Source organism: Oratosquilla oratoria, chromosome 26 (assembly GCF_046742065.1).
Source record: "Oratosquilla oratoria isolate Oo_2021 chromosome 26, ASM4674206v1, whole genome shotgun sequence".
Taxonomy (NCBI): domain Eukaryota; kingdom Metazoa; phylum Arthropoda; class Malacostraca; order Stomatopoda; family Squillidae; genus Oratosquilla; species Oratosquilla oratoria.
This window is the reverse complement of record NC_134802.1, coordinates 55982604-56002912: the sequence shown is the minus strand read 5'-3', so window position 1 is coordinate 56002912 and position 20309 is coordinate 55982604. Positions and strand designations below refer to the sequence as shown.

At 42.4% G+C, this 20309-nt stretch overlaps 3 protein-coding genes across 3 annotated transcripts; 1 reads left to right on the top strand and 2 right to left on the bottom strand.

Moving 5' to 3' along the window:
* Positions 1-319: 319 nt before the first annotated feature.
* On the bottom strand, positions 320-3261 carry LOC143039350 (putative metabolite transport protein CsbC). Its single transcript, XM_076209232.1, has 3 exons — positions 3229-3261; positions 2933-3082; positions 320-1267 (listed from the first exon to the last, which is right to left on the bottom strand). The coding sequence occupies exons 1-3, from the start codon at positions 3259-3261 to the stop codon at positions 590-592; spliced, it is 861 nt and encodes a 286-aa protein (XP_076065347.1). The 3' UTR covers positions 320-589.
* LOC143039232 (facilitated trehalose transporter Tret1-like) lies at positions 3082-8039 on the bottom strand. Its single transcript, XM_076209099.1, has 3 exons — positions 7513-8039; positions 4780-4906; positions 3082-3690 (listed from the first exon to the last, which is right to left on the bottom strand). Exons 1-3 carry the CDS (start codon positions 7558-7560, stop codon positions 3269-3271), a joined length of 597 nt encoding a protein of 198 aa, XP_076065214.1. The 5' UTR covers positions 7561-8039; the 3' UTR covers positions 3082-3268.
* Positions 8040-9687: 1648 nt separating this feature from the next.
* On the top strand, positions 9688-18556 carry LOC143039231 (facilitated trehalose transporter Tret1-like). The gene is made up of 5 exons (XM_076209098.1): positions 9688-9913; positions 12604-12730; positions 13836-14230; positions 14443-14592; positions 16259-18556. The coding sequence occupies exons 1-5, from the start codon at positions 9866-9868 to the stop codon at positions 16934-16936; spliced, it is 1398 nt and encodes a 465-aa protein (XP_076065213.1). The 5' UTR covers positions 9688-9865; the 3' UTR covers positions 16937-18556.
* Positions 18557-20309: the final 1753 nt, after the last annotated feature.

Sequence of the window (20309 nt, the reverse complement as noted above, 5' to 3'; positions counted from 1 at the left end):
TTTTTTTTCAAATTGAATGAGAATCCGACAAGAAACAATGGTCTCAAACTGTCCGGAAATAGATTCAATTTGGAAGTAGGTAGAAACAACTTTGCCAACTGTGTAGTTAATGAATGGAATAAACTTCCTGCAGAGGTAGTGCAATGTAGTTCAGTTCGAAGCTTTAAGAATCATTTAGATAAACACCTAAGCAAGATGCTGTAATGATTATAATTTATTTTATATTATTTGTTTTTGTTTTGTTATCATTTGTCTGTTTGATTTTCATTTATTATTAGTTATATGTCAATTTATTATTATTTACTATTTACCTGTTTGTTTATTATTCAACTATACCTATGCATTTATTTATGTACTTTATTTGTTATTTACATTATTATAGTTTTTATTTATTATATTATTTTTTTTCGCATCCGACCTAGATATGGACCTAAAGGTCTCCTGTCGGCATGCTCCGCCTTTGTAATCCTTTGTAAAATGCGAGGCAACGAGGGTTTTGCTATCTATTGGTGAATATTGTGTTATCTACTAGATGTTTTTCTGTTTGTTTTCAGTGTAGATAATGTGACACTCAATGGATTTTACATGTTTATATTTCCAAAGTACCACATGTTTTATTGACGTTTTTTTCGGCTGCTCTACTTCGCCTCCGGAATAATGTCTGTAATTTAACCAGAGGTTTCCCCTTTGTCCCAGGAATCCACCTCCAAGACACTAAGCCCAGCAGCAAGTTAGAGACCGTAAACGAAAGACACAAGACTTGCATGTTCTGTGACGTCGCGCCATACGTCATGGTCAAAAGAAACTGTGACAAGCTGAACACCATAGTAACAATTCGAGCCCCGACGGATCGAACTGGTATCGGAAGAACTTCGGCCTCCACGAGGTTCACCACGGGATCGATGCCGAGGCGTGAGAAGACGGTGAAGGTGGCAAGGAAGACCCCCTTCAACCACTTGGGTGCGGTGGGGAGGTGGAGAACGCAGGTTATACAAGCCATTGACACTGCGCAGACGAGTGAGGAACCGACGATGAGGGTGCGGCGTTCCACCCGGTCGATGAAGAAAATGGATGCGCAGATGGAAACAAGTTGCACGACACCAATGATAATTGACTGGAAGGCTGGGTCCTGATCAGGGTTGCCCTCTCCGAGCAAGAAGATGAGGAACTTAAACACAATGTTGGTGCCTCCTGCCGCTTGAAGGAAGGCCATGGTCGAGACCAGAAGTACGGGCTTATAGTTCATAGGAATCAGGAGCTGGGAGACCTGGAAAGATACAATAGAACGACCTATTAAATATTCCTATGAATTAAATGGTAAATTAAACCAGTATGGAATGGAAATGATGCCCTGTTCTTGGCATGCTAAGAAAGACGATTGAGATTGTGAATGTTTTAATGAAATTGCGGAAATGTGGTCGTTGAGGTTTCGATGAAATTGGTAAATGAAAGCTGTGGATGCCTAAAATAAATTGCGGAACTGCTGGTATGGATGTTTCAAGGAAATTGGAGAAATTTCGTTGTAATTTAGATTACATATGTAATGATTTTGCGGTAATTTGATTTACAATTGGTGTTTCCACCTATGAATATACTGCAATTTACTTAAAGAAATATATAATGGGTGTCATCATGTTGCATTGGCAGTAGATCTGATTTTGGTGATCATGCGGAAATCTATAGTGTCGATGTGAATGCTATGTATAAAAGTGCAGGTAGTGTGTTGCTCGTCAACATAGACATGAGGATGGTGAGACATGTATGTTTTTCATTGGATAAAATCCATCGGATTTCGTTCCTGTCTGTCGTAGGTATGAACTCCGTGACGGGTGCAGAGGGTCTGGCACTTTGTCTTCGGACAGGGTCCGAAGTGATCGTCACACACAACTTTCACTATTGCCTCGTCACGCGAGAATCTACAACCCACGACGACTTTCCCTCTACTTACCGATGATACAGAAACAGCCCCACACTTACCCACCACAGACATCAGGACAGTTCGTCTTCACATTATATATGGGCAATGCCGGCTGTCATCAAGGTTTTGGGTGTCCAGTGAGACAGGACGAGGTAACTGAGTGGAATGGAGTAGTTCACTCATCCTTGAGCGAACCATAACTATTCTTGTCGTTGGGGTAAATGTAAGAGGTTGGTAGAGAGACGTGGGTAAAAAGTGGGGTAGATGGTGAGGGTTGCATTTTTATGGATCAGGGGTTTTGTAAACAGCACAGTTCATAGGAGAAGGGTTGCGCAAGCTCGCTCTCAGCCTAGAGTCATAAAAATGCCCAAGAGCCTGTATGACGTGTTTTGCTGACTATTTGTAATCTAAGAGAGTTATGCAGTGATTCGAGATTGCTTAAGTAAAAAATATTACATATAGACTTGTAACAACGAATCTGATTGGAGTAAAGGTGGAGTAGGAGACAATTCAATTGGTTCACGAATGTAAGATCACGCCCTTAAGGGAGGATCTTAAATATTAGGTTAAAGATCATTGGACTAAAGAAATCACTTCATCATTGCAAAATTGAAGCAGAACCTGTCCCGCGTTTTCTCTGGGGATTTAGAGATTGTAACTGGAGAAGCATGCAGTGTTAACGATATTCAAGAAAGAAAAGAAAATCTACAATCATTTCATTCCCTCTTGTCTGAAGTGCATTATATAGTAACTGAAAAGAGGAATACTTGTAGGCACAGGACATATCGACTAAAAATATGTAAATTGATAAAGAAAAAAAGAAATGACAAAAGAAAGGTGGGTGAAGGTGAAGAAAGGGGAAGTCACTAAAGACAGTGGTGCAAATTTAAGAGACGTAGGAAACGAAAGTAAGCGCGCGAAAGTGGCAAAGTAGATAAAGCTTTAGAGCCGAAAGTTCATCAAAGTGGAACTGAACAAAGAGAATAGGTTTTTTTTTTATAAAACAGAGCTCACTTGATCTTTGATGGTGTTGGTAGGCTTTTCGCTGATTGCTTCTTTGATCTCCTGTAGCTCGAAATCGACTTCATCTTTATTCCCCCGAAGCCTGAGTAGAGCTTGATAGGCTTCGTCAATTTTCCCTTTCTTAAGTAGCCAGTAAGGTGACTGAAATAAACAGGGTCATTTTTTTACCATTTTGTGTTGTTAAAGCACTGTCTTGCCCAATGTAGAGTCAGATGTGTTGAAATTTAAAAAGTGTTGTACTTACTAACCTGTTAATACCTGAAAACTAGAAATAATCTGATGTTAACCAAAACAATACTCATAAATTGTGACACGTACATTAATAGGTTAAGAAAAAATGTATGCATATCGAACCTCGGGGACAAAAGTCATGAGGATAAAAACGGTACCAATGAGCGCGGAGCAGACGATGTGAGCATTTGTCCAGGACAAGTACTTGGAGATCACATAAACAGTCAGCATTCCTATACCCTCCATGACTCCTGATTGAATCGTGAGCATTCCACGAGGTTTTGCACGGACTAATTCTGCTATGTGTACATGAACGATGGATTTGGCGTTGGCTTCGGTAATAGATATGACGATCCACACAATAAAGAGCGTCGTTCTAGAGGGCAGGAAGGCTATCAGGAGCCAGAGGGCAATCTGCGGCAGGAGAGAGAGGTGAAGCACACGGCCTGGGCCGAGCAGATCCTCCCAAAACCAAGCCAGGAGGCACATGGGAATCAAACATAGATCTGGGATTGAAACTGAAAAGATAAGGATGTAAGAACATAAGAATTGAGAGACTGCAAGAGACTATAAGGCCTACACTAGTCAGTTCTATGTCAATTCCATCTATCATCTCTATCCACAAAGTCATCTATCCTTATCTTAAAACAACCAGTAGTTATCTCTCTACATGTTTCGTAAGTCTGCTCGTATTCAATGCGTTAAGCACTCTAGTGGTAAACCAGTTCTTGCCTATTTCCTTCTTAAATCTAATTTTGTCAAATTAAATCCATTACTGCGAGTCCTGCCCTGCTGTTTTGATGATGACCTTGTCTGCATCACCCTTGCTAAAACCCTTGATCCATTTAAATACCCGTATTACATCACACTGCACTCTGTCTTTCTAGAGTGAGTAAGTTAAGGTGCCTAAGCCCATCTTCGTAAGGTAAATTTGAGCCCATATATCATTTTGGTTATTCTTCTATGTACTGATTCTAGTGAATATACCAAAACTGTACCGCATAGTCAAAGATGAGTCTAACTAACGCCAGAAAGAGTTTAATAACTACATCTGCAATTTTGTTTGTAACCGTTCTTGTAATAAATCCTAATGGCCTGTTAGCTCTATTCCTGGCAGTAATGCACCGTTTCCTAGATTTAAGGTGGATTCACTAACACACCAAAGTCTTTTTTACATTGGGACCCAAAACAGAGTCCTGGGGAACTCCACTAGCAATACTCCCCTATTTGGATTTCACATCGTTATTAGTGACCCTCTTTTTTTCTGTCACTAATTCATGCTCTAATCCGTTCACTTTTCCTCCTATGCCACGGGCTTATACATTATTTAGTAGTCTCTGGTGGGGCACGTTGCCGAACGCTTTGCTAAATTCAAGGTAAATAACATCGTAACTATCATTGTTATATGCTGTCTTGTAGAAAATTAAATATTAGTTACACATAACGTTTGGTAGGTCATATCACGAATGAATTTATGATGTTAAGACGAACTGGACATACTGTTAAAGCACACGGCAGAATTGCATGAAAAGTATTACTGGTTTTAAAAATTCCGAATACAAGGCAACGGAAAATAATGAGAACGATGACAATGCCAAGAGCCTCACCAAGCCAGGCGACATCTTGTGGCTGAAGGCTGAACTGGGAAATGATGTCAGGATGGAGGAAGTTGGGCCATGCTTCTTCCAGTCCACTGCCAATCAAAGTGGCCCCAACCACAATGGGGGCAGCCGCCTGCCAATAGACCAAATTAATGTTAGTCCATGCAAAGGTAGTACTTTTAGGGGGATTGTGGCTGCTACAGAAAAAGTTATCATTATCATCATCACAATCATTATTATCATAATTATTATCATCGCTATCATCATCATCACCATCATCATTGTCATTATTATAATTTCTATATTTATAACTATCATCATCATCATCATTATTATTATGTATATCAACAATGAGTGAAGAAAGATTAGTAAAAGATGTGTGGAGGGCAAAGCTGGAGGGAGTGAACATGAGGGGGCAACCGAAGATGAGAAGGATGGATGGATGGGGTAAAAGGTGCATTGGACAAGAGGCGAATGTCTGTTGAGGAAGGAAGGGAGAGGACAGAAGGTAGGGGTGAGTGGAGAATGGTTGTGTATAGATGATACTGTGGGGGATGGGGGTGAGGGAGTATGTGTGAATGATATTTTGACGCAGCCCGAAAGGATTTCTCCCCGTCTTCACTTTTTCTGCATGAGAGGACTGAGAGGGGGGCGGTCGCCGACTAAGTGAAGTGGACTTGCTGTAGTTGTCATTGTCTAGCTCAAGATCCCCGGTCTTCTGATGAAGCTGTTAATAAGTTATACCACGTGTCGAAGGTGGGGACAGTCAGAGTGGGTTGCGACTGAGCTGGCATGAGGTGAGCCGGCAGTTGGTGTTGTACAGTTTTCTGTAATTGTGTTGATCGTGCTTTTGTGGAAGGGAGGAATCAACTTCCAATGCAAACCGTGTTTTACTTAGTTGTCCCAAGAGTCTCGTATAGAAACCGAAAGTTCCGAAGCAGGCGGTAGTTGTTCACACCTAATTTCGGAAATACTGTACCAGAATTTTTACAGTCCAGTAAGTCTGGACAGGTAGGTCCTATCATGTTACACACATTCAGAAGGTCTGTATTTGACCAAATAGAGAGAAGTCTGGGTTAGATTTCACATTTCTTCATGCTTACTGCAAAATTGCCAGTAACTGTGCGTATCCTATTTAGCTGTACCCAGGATTTTGTGGAAAGTGTTTTCTTGAAGTGGGAGCTACTCTACGTCCACATCGTTCAACCAGCTTACCGCAAAGTTGGTACTTCTTTTCTATACAAACACGACACAGACCTTATTGTATCGTCTTTGTACGCTGGTGGCGTAATCGGAAGCGTGTCGGTCTCACTCGCTTATTTGAGAGTTAAAATCACGTATTCCTCTGCAATCCCCAGCAATGTACGAGTATTACTTCCTCAATTTCACTATTTCAACCCGAGTCACGTCCCAAGATAAAGCACGAGTACGACACAGACCCACCGCTCAACCTTCCCCTTTCTCTAGTCCCCCCACCCCACAACAATACCAACTCTCTTTAATCCACCTCGTCCTGGTTTTCCCATTACAGCCTGACTGAAGAACCGTCCCCCATCAAGGTCACCCTAAAGGTGGTAAGAACACAGATGGAACAAGCAAAACAAAACGGGGAGAGAAACAGCCCTCCCCCTTCAAAATATGAATCGATCCCCACGACACTGAGCGTAGAGCCCACCCCCCTTTCAACCCTGAGAACAATCTACATTGGTAACACCGGAACAACTGCCTACCCACAACACGAAGGGAAATAGTTTCCGTCGCCGACATTATGAAGAAACGCCAGTCGCACAATCAATGATCGTAACCCTGACCCCAATAAACGATATAGCATTCCCAAATCTGTCCACCAGTTCAACTTATATCGAGGCAAAGTGGACCATGACTTGGACTGCCTAGTATTTTTGGGCCTGAAGCCTACTAACAACGAGTCGCCAACGGAAAAAGGAACCTTAATAATGAATCTGGAATCAAGATCCCAATACAATAATCAGGGCCTTAACAACATCGACAAGCACTCCACTCCACACAACACCGCATTGATTATTCAATATTGGTGTGGGAGTGGTCCACATTCCACGATTCTAACACTACAGAGAATAAATATTAATAATTTTAGCAAAACGGCACAACCTAATAAGAATGAAACTCTGAAAACATCAGTTACAGAGAAACCCGAAAGCAAGTACGGTCCAGGACGGCAACACAGGAGTCACATGAGCAAGACAATCCCCACAGGTCTTCCCGAGCGACTTCACCAAAGGAAACAACCTACATTACAAAGGGGCCCTCCGTTCAACCTACGACATCCTCGTCAATTGTGGCACTCGACCCCCCACCCCTAACTCACCCCCCTGCTCAACTGAGTCACAAGAACACCCCACCATACGACCCTACTCTCTCCAACCCACAGTGTCCACAAACCCACCCACCCCTCCTCTCACCCAAACCAGCAAAGCCTTATTGGTAACTAACACTTTTCTGTCAATAATCAATTCTCTAAATCCATTTAATTTTCCTCCCATGCCACGGGAAGTGGAATAGCAAAAACTGTAAATGTGATGATGGAACCGGGGACAACAGTTGTTATTGAGGGGTTACTTCAGATAAGTTTGTCATCATTCATCTCCGAAGATTCACCACCTCCGACCTCCAGTGAGGAGCGTTCGTTGTCACGATAGGGCTTGGCCCTATTGCTCTTGCATAAGGCATAAATCTTAGTACAATATAAAAGGGACTCACCTGACATGTTCGAGCGAAGAAGGTTGAAGGCTGTACGGGTGAAGCCATCTGGGTCAGAATTAACAAGACTTTAAAAAAGTCAAAGGTCTTCGCGAAGTTGAAGCAATAAGATTTTCTAAGTCTCTCTTCTTAATTCGTGAAGACAATAACATTTCTTTTCAGAAGTCTCTTAAAATGGATCACAAATATGTCTTGACGGGTGTAGTGGATCATAGCTAGTGAAACCGAGTCTCGTTCACCTCTTCCCTCTCGACATTCTCCTCTTTCGACACTTCTCATTTCTCTACTGGCCCCTCCTTCTCTCTTGACGCTCCTCCTCCTTCCTTATCTCTGTAGCAACCTAGGATACATCAGGAAAATTAATGCATCAACACGTCCCATGACTGCATCATGCAGAAATACAAAAACCATGAGGTCTTGGTGTGATGGGGCTTAATCACCTCTAAAAGCTTGTATGGATACATTACATCAATGATTAGTATAACGACCACCTCTCATCCTTGACTCTCAGAGAATGCGGTGACCTATTTTTGTCAAATAGATATTCAGGTGGTGTCGAAGGCCTCTCTCACTCTTCGAGTGTGAGAGGCCTTGGGTCAGGATATCAGAGATCTCGGAACATGAATAGAATAAAGTAAAATGCATGCTCAGTCACGCTTCCAGATGGTATAATGATAACACTGGACAACAAAGAACTTGTTTCAAGGAAAAGGACACTTATTTTTCACGCATGTTTGCATTCTAAATCCAAAAATGTTCTCAGACTGTACCAACCATATATTGTGTTGCAAAACACTCCTGTCATTTGATATTATGTGCGGTTCATCACAGGCAGTGCACACCTAAGTACTGGACTTGACAGCCAAAAGTGAACGCGCTGACACTATCCCCTTATTGTTGACAGAAAAAATATGTAGTTGCAATTAGTTTGTCTCAGTGGTACTTTGAAATTTACTTATATGATACTTTACAAAGAGTTTGCAAAGCCTACACACGCCATCTACCACCACAGTGCCAAGAAACTGCACAAATAGCCCTTTTTTTTTTTTTTTTGCTAAATCTGTAATAAGTTAGCATTGAAATCACAAATCATAGATATATTTCGTATAGTGGCATTTCATATATTGTTTCGTTTAATTCATTTGTGTATTGATATTTTGTATATTATATGTTGGTATTGAGACCCTAATTGTCATAGTGTGTGTAAAGGCCGCGTCACACTACGTGTCTTTTGAGGCCGGGTGGTCTGGAGCGGGAGGGAAAGGGAGAGTGACTTTTACTTGTCCTGTGTTCAAACGGTGACCCATTGCCGTGGGTCAAGGACGCGCGCTACTCAGTTCACCCCTGACCGTGTGAACGTGTGAACGGGGTATTTGGTTGTCGAAAACGTTGGTTAAACCCCAAATACCCCATTCACACATCACTTTAAACACGTGCCTGTGACAAGCGAAATATCACCTCTTCAAACACAGAAATGTCAGGGATGAACTGAGTAGCGCGCGTCCTTGACCCACGGCAATGGGTCACCGTTTGAACACAGGACAAGTAAAAGTCACTCTCCCTTTCCCTCCCGCTCCAGACCACCCGGCCTCAAAAGACACAATATATGGTTGGTACAGTCTGAGAACATTTTTGGATTTAGAATGCAAACATGCGTGAAAAATAAGTGTCCTTTTCCTTGAAACAAGTTCTTTGTTGTCCAGTGTTATCATTATACCATCTGGAAGCGTGACTGAGCATGCATTTTACTTTATTCTATTCATGTTCTGAGATCTCCGATATCCTGACCCAAGGCCTCTCACACTCGAAGAGTGAGAGAGGTCTTCGACACCACCTGAATATCTATTTGACAAAAATAGGTCACCGCATTCTCTGAGAGTCGAGGATGAGAGGTGGTCGTTATACTAATCATTGATGTAATGTATCCATACAAGCTTTTAGAGGTGATTAAGCCCCATCACACCAAGACCTCATGGTTTTTGTATTTCTGCATGATACAGTCATGGGACGTGTTGATTCATTAACTTTCCTGATGTATCCTAGGTTTCTACGGAGATAAGGAAGGAGGAGGAGCGTCATGAGAGGAGGAGGAGCCAGTAGAGAAGGAGGGGCCAGTAGAGAAATGAGAAGTGTCGAAAGAGGAGAATGTCGAGAGGGAAGAGGTAAACGAGATTCAGTTTCACAAGCTATGATCCACTACACCCGTCAAGACATATTTGTGATCCATTTTAAGAGACTTCTGAAAAGAAATGTTATTGTCTTCACGAATTAAGAGTAGAAACTTAGAAAATCTTATTGCTTCAACTTCGCGAAGACCTTTGACTTTTTTAAAGTCTTGTTAATTGTGACCCAGATGGCTTCACCCGTACAGCCTTCAACCTTCTTCGCTCGAATATGTCAGGTGAGTCCCTTTTATATTGTACTAAGATTTATGCCTTATGCAAGAGCAATAGGGCCAAGCCCTATCGTGACAACGAACGCTCCTCACTGGAGGTCGGAGGTGGTGAATCTTTGGAGATGAATGATAACAAACTTATGTGAAGTAACCCCTCAATAACAACTGTTGTCCCCGGTTCCATCATCACATTTACAGTTTTTGCTATTCCACTTCCCGTGGCATGGGAGGAAAATTGAATGGATTTAGAGAATTGATTATTGACAGAAAAGTGTTAGTTACCAATAAGGCTGTGCTGGTTTGGGTGAGAGGAGGGGTGGGTGGGTTTGTGGACACTGTGGGTTGGAGAGAGTAGGGTCGTATGGTGGGGTGTTCTTGTGACTCAGTTGAGCAGGGGGTGAGTTAGGGGTGGGGGGTCGAGTGCCACAATTGACGAGGATGTCGTAGGTTGAACGGAGGGCCCCTTTGTAATGTAGATTGTTTCCTTTGGTGAAGTCGCTCGGGAGGACCTGTGGGGATTGTCTTGTTCATGTGACTCCTGTGTTGCCATCCTGGACGTACTTGCTTTCTGGTTTCTCTGAAACTGATGTTTTCAGAGTCTCTAAGACAGAACCCGTTACATTCTTAGATTTTTGCCGTTTTGCTAAAATTACTAATATTTCTTATCTGTAGTGTTATAGTCGTGAAATGTGGACCACTCCCCCACCAATATTGAATAATCAATGCGGTGTTGTGTGGAGTGGAGTGCTTGTCTATGTTGTTATGGACCTGACTGTTGTATTGGGATCTTGATTCGAGATCCACTGTTAAGGTTCCTTTTGCCGTTGGCGACTCGTTGTTAGTAGGCTTCAGGCCCAAAAATACTAGGCAGTCCAAGTCATGGTCCACTTTGCCTCGATACGAGTTGAACTGGTGGACAGATTTGGGAATGCTATATCGTTTAGTGGGGTCAGGGCTACGATCATTGATTGTGCGACTGGCGTTTCTTCATAATGTCGGCGACGGAAACTATTTCCCTTCGTGTTGTGGGTAGGCAGTTGTTCCGGTGTTACCAATGTAGATTGTTCTCAGGGTTGAAAGGGGGGTGGGGCTCTACGCTCAGTGTCGTGGGGATCGATTTATTTTTATCAGGGGGGGGCTGTTTCTCTCCCCGTTTTGTTTTGCTTGTTCCATCTGTGTTCTTACCACCTTTATGATGACCTTGCTGGGGACGGTTCTCCAGTCAGACTGTAATGGGAAAACCAGGACGAAGTGGGTTAAAGAGAGTTGGTATTGTTGTGGGGTGGGGGACTAGAGAAAGGGGGAGGTTGAGCGGTGGATCTGTGTCGTACACGTGCTTTAGCTTGGGAGTGGCGAGACGGGGTCATGAGTGAAGGATCATAGTGCTTCTCTACACAAGTTATTCCTTGTTCAACCAACATGGACGTGACTCGGGTTGAAATAGTGAAATTGAGGAAGTAATACATTGCTGGGGATTGCAGAGGAATGCGGGATTTGAACTCCCAAATAAGCGAGTGAGACCGACACGCTTCCGATTACGCCACCAGCGTACAAAGACGATACAATAAGGTCTGTGTCGTGTTTGTATAGAAAAGAAGTACCAACTTTGCGGTAAGCTGGTTGAACGACGTGGACGTAGAGTAGCTCCCACTTCAAGAAAACACTTTCCACAAAATCCTGGGTACAGCTAAATAGGATACGCACAGTTACTGGCAATTTTGCAGTAAGCATGAAGAAATGTGAAATCTAACCCAGACTTCTCTCTATTTGGTCAAATAGAGACCCGTATTCTGAATGTGTGTAACATGATAGGACCTACCTGTCCAGAGTTATTGCACTGTAAAAATTCTGGTACAGTATTTCCGAAACTAGGTGTGAACAACTACCGCCTGCTTCGGAACTTTCGGTTTCTATACGAGACTCTTGGGACAAGTAAATAAAACACGGTTTGCATTGGAAGTTGATTTTCCCCTTCCACAAAAGCACGATCAACACAATTACAGAAAACCGTACAACACCAACTGCCGGCTCACCTCATGCCAGCTCAGTCGCAACCCACTCTGACTGTCCCCACCTTCGACACGTGGTATAACTTATTAACAGCTTCATCAGAAGACCAGGGATCTTGAGCTAGACAATGACGACTACAGCAAGTCCACTTCACTTAGTCGGCGACCGCCCCCCTCTCAGTCCTCATGCAGAAAAAGTGAAGACGGGGAGAAATCCTTTCGGGCTGCGTCAAAATATCATTCACACATACTCCCTCACCCCCATACCCCACAGTATCATCTATACACAACCATTCTCCACTCACCCCTACCTTCTGTCCTCTCCCTTCCTCAACAGACATTCGCCTCTTGTCCAATGAACCTTTTACCCCATCCATCCATCCTTCTCATCTTCGGTTGCCCCCTTATGTTCACTCCCTCCAGCTTTGCTCTCCACACATCTTTTACCAATCATTCTTCACTCATTGTTGACATACATGATAAAAATGATGATGATGATGATAGTTATAAATATAGAAATTATAATAATGACAATGACGATGGTGATGATGATGATAAAGATGATGGTGATGATAATAATTATGATAATGATTGTGATGAAGATAATGATAACTTTTTCTGTAGCAGCCACAATCCCCCTAAAAGTACTACCTTTGCATGGACTAACATTAATATGGTCTATTGCAGGTGGCTGCCGCTATGGTGGTTGGGGCCACTTTGATTGGCAGTGGACTGGAAGAAGCATGGCCCAACTTCCTCCATCCTGACATCATTTCCCAGTTCAGCCTTCAGCCACAAGATGTCGCCTGGCTTGGTGCGGCTCTTGGCATTGTCATCGTTCTCATTATTTTCCGTTGCCTTGTATTCGGAATTTTTAAAACCAGTAATACTTTTCATGCAATTCTGCCGTGTGCTTTAACAGCATGTCCAGTTCGTCTTAACATCATAAATTCATTCGTGACATGACCTACCAAACGTAAATTATGTGTAACTAATATTTAATTTTCTTACATTAATGTCTACAAGACAGCATATAACAATGATAGTTACGATGGAACTTACCTTGAATTTAGCAAAGCGTTCGGCAACGTGCCCCACCAGAGACTACTAAATAATGTAAAAGCCCGTGGCATAGGAGGAAAAATGAACGGATTAGAGCATGAATTAGTGACAGAAAAAAGAGGGTCACTAATAACGATGTGAAATCCAAATAGGGGAGTGTTAAAAGTGGAGTTCCCCAGGACTCTGTTTTGGGTCCCAATGTGAAAAAGACTTTGGTGTGTCAGTGAGTCCCGACCTTAAATCTAGGAAACAGTGCATTAGTGCCAGAAATAGAGCTAACAGGCCATTAGGATTTATTACTACAACGGTTACAAACAAAATTGCAGATATTGTTATCAAACTCTTTCTGGCGTTAGTTAGACTCTTTTTTGACTATGCGGTACAGTTTTGGTATATTCACTAGAATCAGTACAGAGAAGAATAACCCAAATGATACATGGGCTCACAAATTCACCTTACGAAGATGGGCTTAGGCACCTTAATTTACACTATCTGGAAAGACAGAGTGTGGGGTGATCTAATACGGGTATTCATATGGATCAAGGGCTTTAGCAAGGGTGATGCAGACAAGGTCATCATCAAGACAGCAGGGCAGGACTCGCAGTAATGAATTTAATTTGACAAAATTAGATTTAAGAAGAAAATAGGCAAGAACTGGTTTACCACTAGAGTGCTTAACGCATTGAATGGACTTAGGAACCATGTAGTGAGGTAACTATTGGTTGTTTTAAGATAAGGATAGATAACTTTGTGGATAGAGATGATTGATGGTGATGGATATAGAACTGCCTAGTGTAGGCCTTATAGTCTCTTGCAGTCTCTTTCATTTTTATGTTCTTACGTTCTTATCTTTTCAGCTTCAATCCCAGACCTATGTTTGATTCCCGTGCCCCTCCTGGCTTGGTTTTGGGAGGATCTGCTCGGCCCAGGCCGTGTGCTTCACCTCTCTCTCCTGCCGCAGATTGCCCTCTGGCTCCTGATAGCCTTCCTGCCCTCTAGAACGACGCTCTTTATTGCGTGGATCGGCATCTCTATTATCGAGGCCAACGCCAAATCCATCGTTCATGTACACATAGCAGAATTAGTCCGTGCAAAACCTCGTGGAATGCTCACGATTCAATCAGGAGTCATGGAGGGCATAGGAATGCTGACTGTTTACGTGATCTCCAAGTACCTGTCCTGGACAAATGCTCACATCGTCTGCTCGGCGCTCATTGGTACCGTTTTTATCTTCATGACATTTGTCCCCGAGGTTCGATATGCATACATTTTTCTTAACCTATTAATATACGTGTCACAATTTATGAGTATTGTTTTGGTTAACATTAGATTATTTCTAGTTTCCAGGTATTAACAGGTTAATAAGTACAACACTTTTTAAATTTCAACACATCTGACTCTACATTGGGCAAGATAGTGCTTAAACAACACAAAATGGTAAAAAAATGACCCTGTTTATTTCAGTCACCTTACTGGCTACTTAAGAAAGGGAAAAATGACGAAGCCTATCAAGCTCTACTCAGGCTTCGGGGGAATAAAGATGAAGTCGATCTCGAGCTACAGGAGATCAAAGAAGCAATCAGCGAAAAGGCTACCAACACCATCAAAGACCAAGTGAGCTCTGTTTTATTCAAAAACCTATTCTCTTTATTCAGTTTCACTTTGATGAACTTTCGGCTCTAAAGCTTTATCTACTTTGCCACTTTCGCGCGCTTACTTTCGTTTCGTACGTCTCTTAAATTTGCACCACTGTCTTTAGTAACCTCCTCTTTCTTCACTTTCACCCACCTTTCTTTTGTCATTTCTTTTTCTTTTTAATTTACAGATTTTTAGTCGATATGTCCTGTGCCTACAAGTATTCCTCTTTTCAGTTACTATATAATGTACTTCAGACAAGAGGGAATGAAATGATTGTAGATTTTCTTTTCTTTCTTGAATACCAGTTACACTGCGTGCTTCTCCAGTTACAGTCTCGAAGTCCCCAGAGAAAACGCGAGACAGGTTCTGCTTCAATTTTGCAATGACGTACTGGTTTCTTTAGTCCAATGATCTTCAACCTAATATTTAAGATCTTCCCCTATGGGCGTGATCTTACATTCGTGAACCAATTGAATTTTCTCCTACTCCACCTTTACTCCAATCAGATTAGTTGTTACAAGGCTATATGTAATATTGTTTAATTAAGCAATCTCGAATCACTGCATAACTCTCTTAGATTACAATTAGTCAGCAAAACACGTCATACAGGCTCTTGGGCATTTTTATGACTCTAGGCTGAGAGCGAGCTTGCGCAACTCCTCCCCTATGAACTGTGCTGTTTACAAAACACCCAATCCATAAAAACGCAACCCTTACCATCTACCCCACTTTATATCCACGTCTCTCTACCAACCTCCTACATTTACCCCAACGACAAGAACAGTTACGGTTCGATCAAGGATGAGTGAACTACTCCATTCCACTCAGTTACCTCGTCCTGTCTCACTGGACACCCAAAACCTTGATGACAGCCGCCATTGCTTTCCGGATCTCCCATATATATGTCAAGACGAACTGTCCTGATGTCTGTGGTGGGTAAGTGTGGGGCTGTTTCTGTATCATCGGTAAGTAGAGGGAAAGTCGTCGCCGGTTGTAGATTCTCGCGTGACGAGGCAATAGTGAAAGTTGTGTGTGACGATCACTTCGGACCCAGTCCGAAGACAAAGTGCCAGACCCTCTTCACCCGTCACGGAGTTCATACCTACGACAGAGAGGAACGAAATCTGATGGATTTTATGCAATGGAAAACATACACGTCTCACCATCCTTATGTCTATGTTGACGAGCATCACACTACTTGCACCTTTATAGCGTTTACATCAACACTATAGATTTCCGCATGATCACCAAAATCAGATCTACTGCCAATGCAACATGATGACACCCATTATATATTTCTTTAAGTAAATTGCAGTATATTCATTGGTGCAAAACCCAATTGTAAATCAAATTACCGCAAAATCATTACATATGTAATCTAAATTACAACAAAATTTCTCCAATTTCCTTGAAACATCCATACCAGCAATTCCGCAATTTCTTTTAGGCATCCACAGCTTTCATTCACCAATTTCATCGAAACCCCAACGACCACATTTCCGCAATTTCATTAAAACATTCACGATCTCAATAGTTTTTGTTACCATGCCAAGAACAGGGCACCAATTCCATTCCATACTGGTTTAATTTATCATTTAAATCATAGGAATATTTTATAGGTCGTTCTATTGTATCTTTCCAGGTCTCCCAGCTCCTGATTCCTATGAACTATAAGCCCGTACTTCTGGTCTCAACCATGGCCTTCCTTCAAGCGGCAGGAGGCACCAACATCGTGTTTAAGTTCCTCGTCTTCTTGCTCGGAGAGGGCAACCCTGACCAGGACCCAGCCTTCCTGTCAATAATCATTGGTGTCGTGCAACTTGTTTCCATCTGCGCATCCATCTTCTTCATCGACCGGGTGGAACGCCGCACTCTCATCGTCGGTTCCTCACTCGTCTGCGCAGTGTCAATGGCTTGTATAACCTGCGTTCTCCACCTCCCCACCGCACCCAAGTGGTTGATGGGGGTCTTCCTTGCCACCTTCACCGTCTTCTCAAGTTTCGGCATCGATCCCGTGGTGAACCTCGTGGAGGCCGAAGTTCTTCCGATACCGGTTCGATCCGTCGGGGCTCGAATTGTTACTATGGTGTTCAGCTTGTCACAGTTTCTCTTGACCGTGACGTATGGCGCGACGTCACAGAACATGCAAGTCTTGTATCTTTCGTTTACGGTCTCTAACTTGCTGCTGGGCTTAGTGTCTTGGAGGTGGATTCCTGGGACAAAGGGGAAGCCTCTGGTTAAATTACAGACATTATTCCGGAGGCGAAGTAGAGCAGCCGAAAAAAACGTCAATAAAACATGTGGTACTTTGGAAATATAAACATGTAAAATCCATTAAGTGTCACATTATCTACACTGCTGTCAACTCACACAGAAAAGCATGTAGTAAATAGCACACTAATTTCCAATAGATAGCGAAGCCCTCTCCACCTCGGGTTTTCAGAAGCCATATACACATTGACAAAACAACTAACCATAAACACAGATACATTTCCAAATACTCACTTCAACAAAGAGGATCGTAATCACAGTAGCAATAACGTGAACGGCTGGAACAGCATTAAGAGCAGTAGCCAGGTAGTTTCACTCAATTTCATTAAATTCAGTCCGACAATAAGCGACCTCTTCTAGTGTAAAGACATCAGATATATACCTCCTCCCCACAACATCTTTAAAATTGGATTCAGAGGTTTTCAAATCTTTGCTCACAATTATTACTCGCAATAATGAAAACCTTCACAAGAAGATAGATATAGCAGATTGTGCCATAGCTTTCTACCTCGAATGCTCTCAAGAAAGTGTCCTACTAGATACAGCATAATGGCTTGAAATTAATTGGAAATGAAAAGATCGTGAATTGAAGGGTCATCTTTTACGAACTAATTTGACTGAACTAGGAAACTAATGAACATTTGTTACGTAACCAATATTTCCATGAAAAAGTGGCACAAGATCATCAAAATATTTTTCACAATGGTGTAATGCACTTGAAAATTATGGAATGCAGTAGAAACTAACCTCAGATATTGGCCATTGCCAAAAACAAATCCCTTCTTGAAAAGTTTCATGTGAGAGACTCGATTGACCCATCCTAGACTGACCAGTGATCACAGATGATATGTTCAACTGTGAGTACATTTTCCATGCCCTAACTTCATTTTTGTGTTATCTTAAGATCAGTTATGCGAAAATCGAGGATCGCCCAATTCCAGCATGTATCTGAGCTATACATTGGGCCGACGATGTATATGTTAGGGTTTGTATCCAACAGGAGAGAGCCGCGTTTCGACATGACCCGTCGATCCATTGCAGTCTTCGGAAATCGCCCGTAACCGCGTGTAGACAATGACGGCCACCATTTGGCGGATGTCATCTTTAAACAACGAAAATGTAAACAATGTAATGAATGAAGATTTATGTGTGCGAATGATATTGATTATTTTGAACCATTTGTTTTTCATTTACCTTGGAAACGTGGGAGTTTTATTGGAGTCACCCTGTGTGTACCTATCTATTCATTTGTTCATTCATTGATTTGTCTATTTACTTAATCTTTTTTTTTTTATCTAAAGTAGACAGGAAGGAGGTAGTCAGTTAAGGGGAGAATAAAGTTTGGAAAAACAGAGGATGGCAGAGCCTTGTATGTTCATATGGAATTAGTTTAAGTTCAAGGCCATGTTCACGCTAATGTTTTGAACAACGTCAGGTGTTACAAACAAAACTCCCATGAAACGCACAACTACAGAGAGGGAGACCCAAGGTGTTCGAAGTGTGTATCGGGGAAGCACATCCTCCGAAGATGTATCGGCAACATCGACATGAAACGTTGCTACCGTGGAGGGCCACGTAAAGCTTTACATATGGTGTGAATCAAGAAAAAGGGCCATAATAAAGGCAAAAGAGAAAGTCAGACTTCAACAACAACAAGCACAGGGATGGACTGCAAGAAGATCCTACAGCTCAGCTCAGGGGACATGGGGGTTGGGGGAGTCGAAGATACTAAAAGGAACGATAAGAGATGCGGTGGGTGCCTACCAACAGCGCACCCAAAAACTTGAAGAAATCATGATCGCCCTAAAACCAGTGATACAGGTAGAAGATAAGGCAAACAATGCATGGCTTATCTCCATGCCCACTTCATGAATACAGTAGAACTGGGCACATATCAGGTTCAACTGAACATAATTTGAAAAGAATAAAGCCACTAGAGATTAAAGAACTAAACCAGACACGTTCTCATATATCAAACCCGTTTCTGTTTCGCTACATTGAACCAACACTTTTTATCACTCATCAATGTTTCTGTTACTGATGTGGGTTCAGCTGCCTTACCATGAAAGCAGAAACCCAATCACCATTCATATTTGGTGGTCGTTTCTTTGCCACAAAGCGCCTTGCAGTAGGTTCAGACTGTTCATTTTGTGAAGTACTTATCCGAATAAAATGTGTCAACTGTTGGATTTCGAGATTTAGGCCTAACATCAACTTCATCCTTTTGAACTCGATGCTGTATTTCTCATGAAATAACAACACGACTATAAAGCCTTTCTTTATCCTTTTTGTATGTCATTGGATTAAACTGAGCCCTTTGTCAGACGGCTCGAGGTGATGGGCTTGGAACATGTCAGACATATGTCATTTGTGGTGGGTCCAGGGTTGCTCTCTACATTTCCAGCTAATAGGAGAATTTTACTACTGTTAAAAAAAAATGAAGATGTACTTTTTAGGTAAGGATTGTGGTACTAGCCCGGGGTAACAAAAGCTACTCCTAGGGATTCGATCCATCTGTAGGGGTGGCAAGGGCTTCTTTTGGCGGCTCCTCCAATTGATTGTTACGGGTGACAACCTGATCCATTCCTTTTTGGAGGGTGATACGAGTGGCTGATGTGCGAGGTACTGGAGATGCTGGGCAGAGGTCACTATTGCAGCGTAGGTTCGGGGCGTGGATGTCGGGATGATAGGATATGGTGAAGTTTTGGCATCATTGTGGGATCTTACGAGCTCCTCAAAGACTTTGACCTTACCCTTCAATTCCATATTTTCTGCTTGAAGACTCTCCACACCCCCTTCAGCAGTGCACAAGCGACATGTTTCTGAAAAACGCATAGAAAGACTTGGCGAGCTTGCCTTTGTTCTTGGTACACGTTGTCGTTGGGGCTATTTTGGACGACTCTGTTTCGACGAGTTTCTATTCAAAATTAAGATATGGTCACTGTATGACTCCTACCGCAGTTATTAATTACTTGTCCAATTGGAGAAAAGAAACGACTGAATTATGTACTCGCTACGTCTCGGGGGCTTCTTTCGGACAATCCTCTCTTGGTATTACACGAAGTTGCATACTAACCTTGGTCATTCTATCGTTGTGCTGATCGGATTCCACTCCCAGATGACATTACACATTTCACCATTTGCACCGCTTTCCTTATCAGAAACGACAGCGAGAACTATTCCTATTAAGAGCTAATAATGATCCTTAATAACAACCTTAATCTCATGTACACAGATAATAAGAAAGACGACAAGGGAAAGAGAACAGCTCAAGAGGAGGGAGAGAGAGAGAGATGGGAAGATGGTTTTTAACGGATGAGATCAGTTTCCCACTGGCTGGGGTGGGGGAGGATGGAGGAGGGGCTGGGGGTTGGAAGGGGTTGGGGGTTGAAGGGGGTGATGAATATCTCCACTGTGGGCAT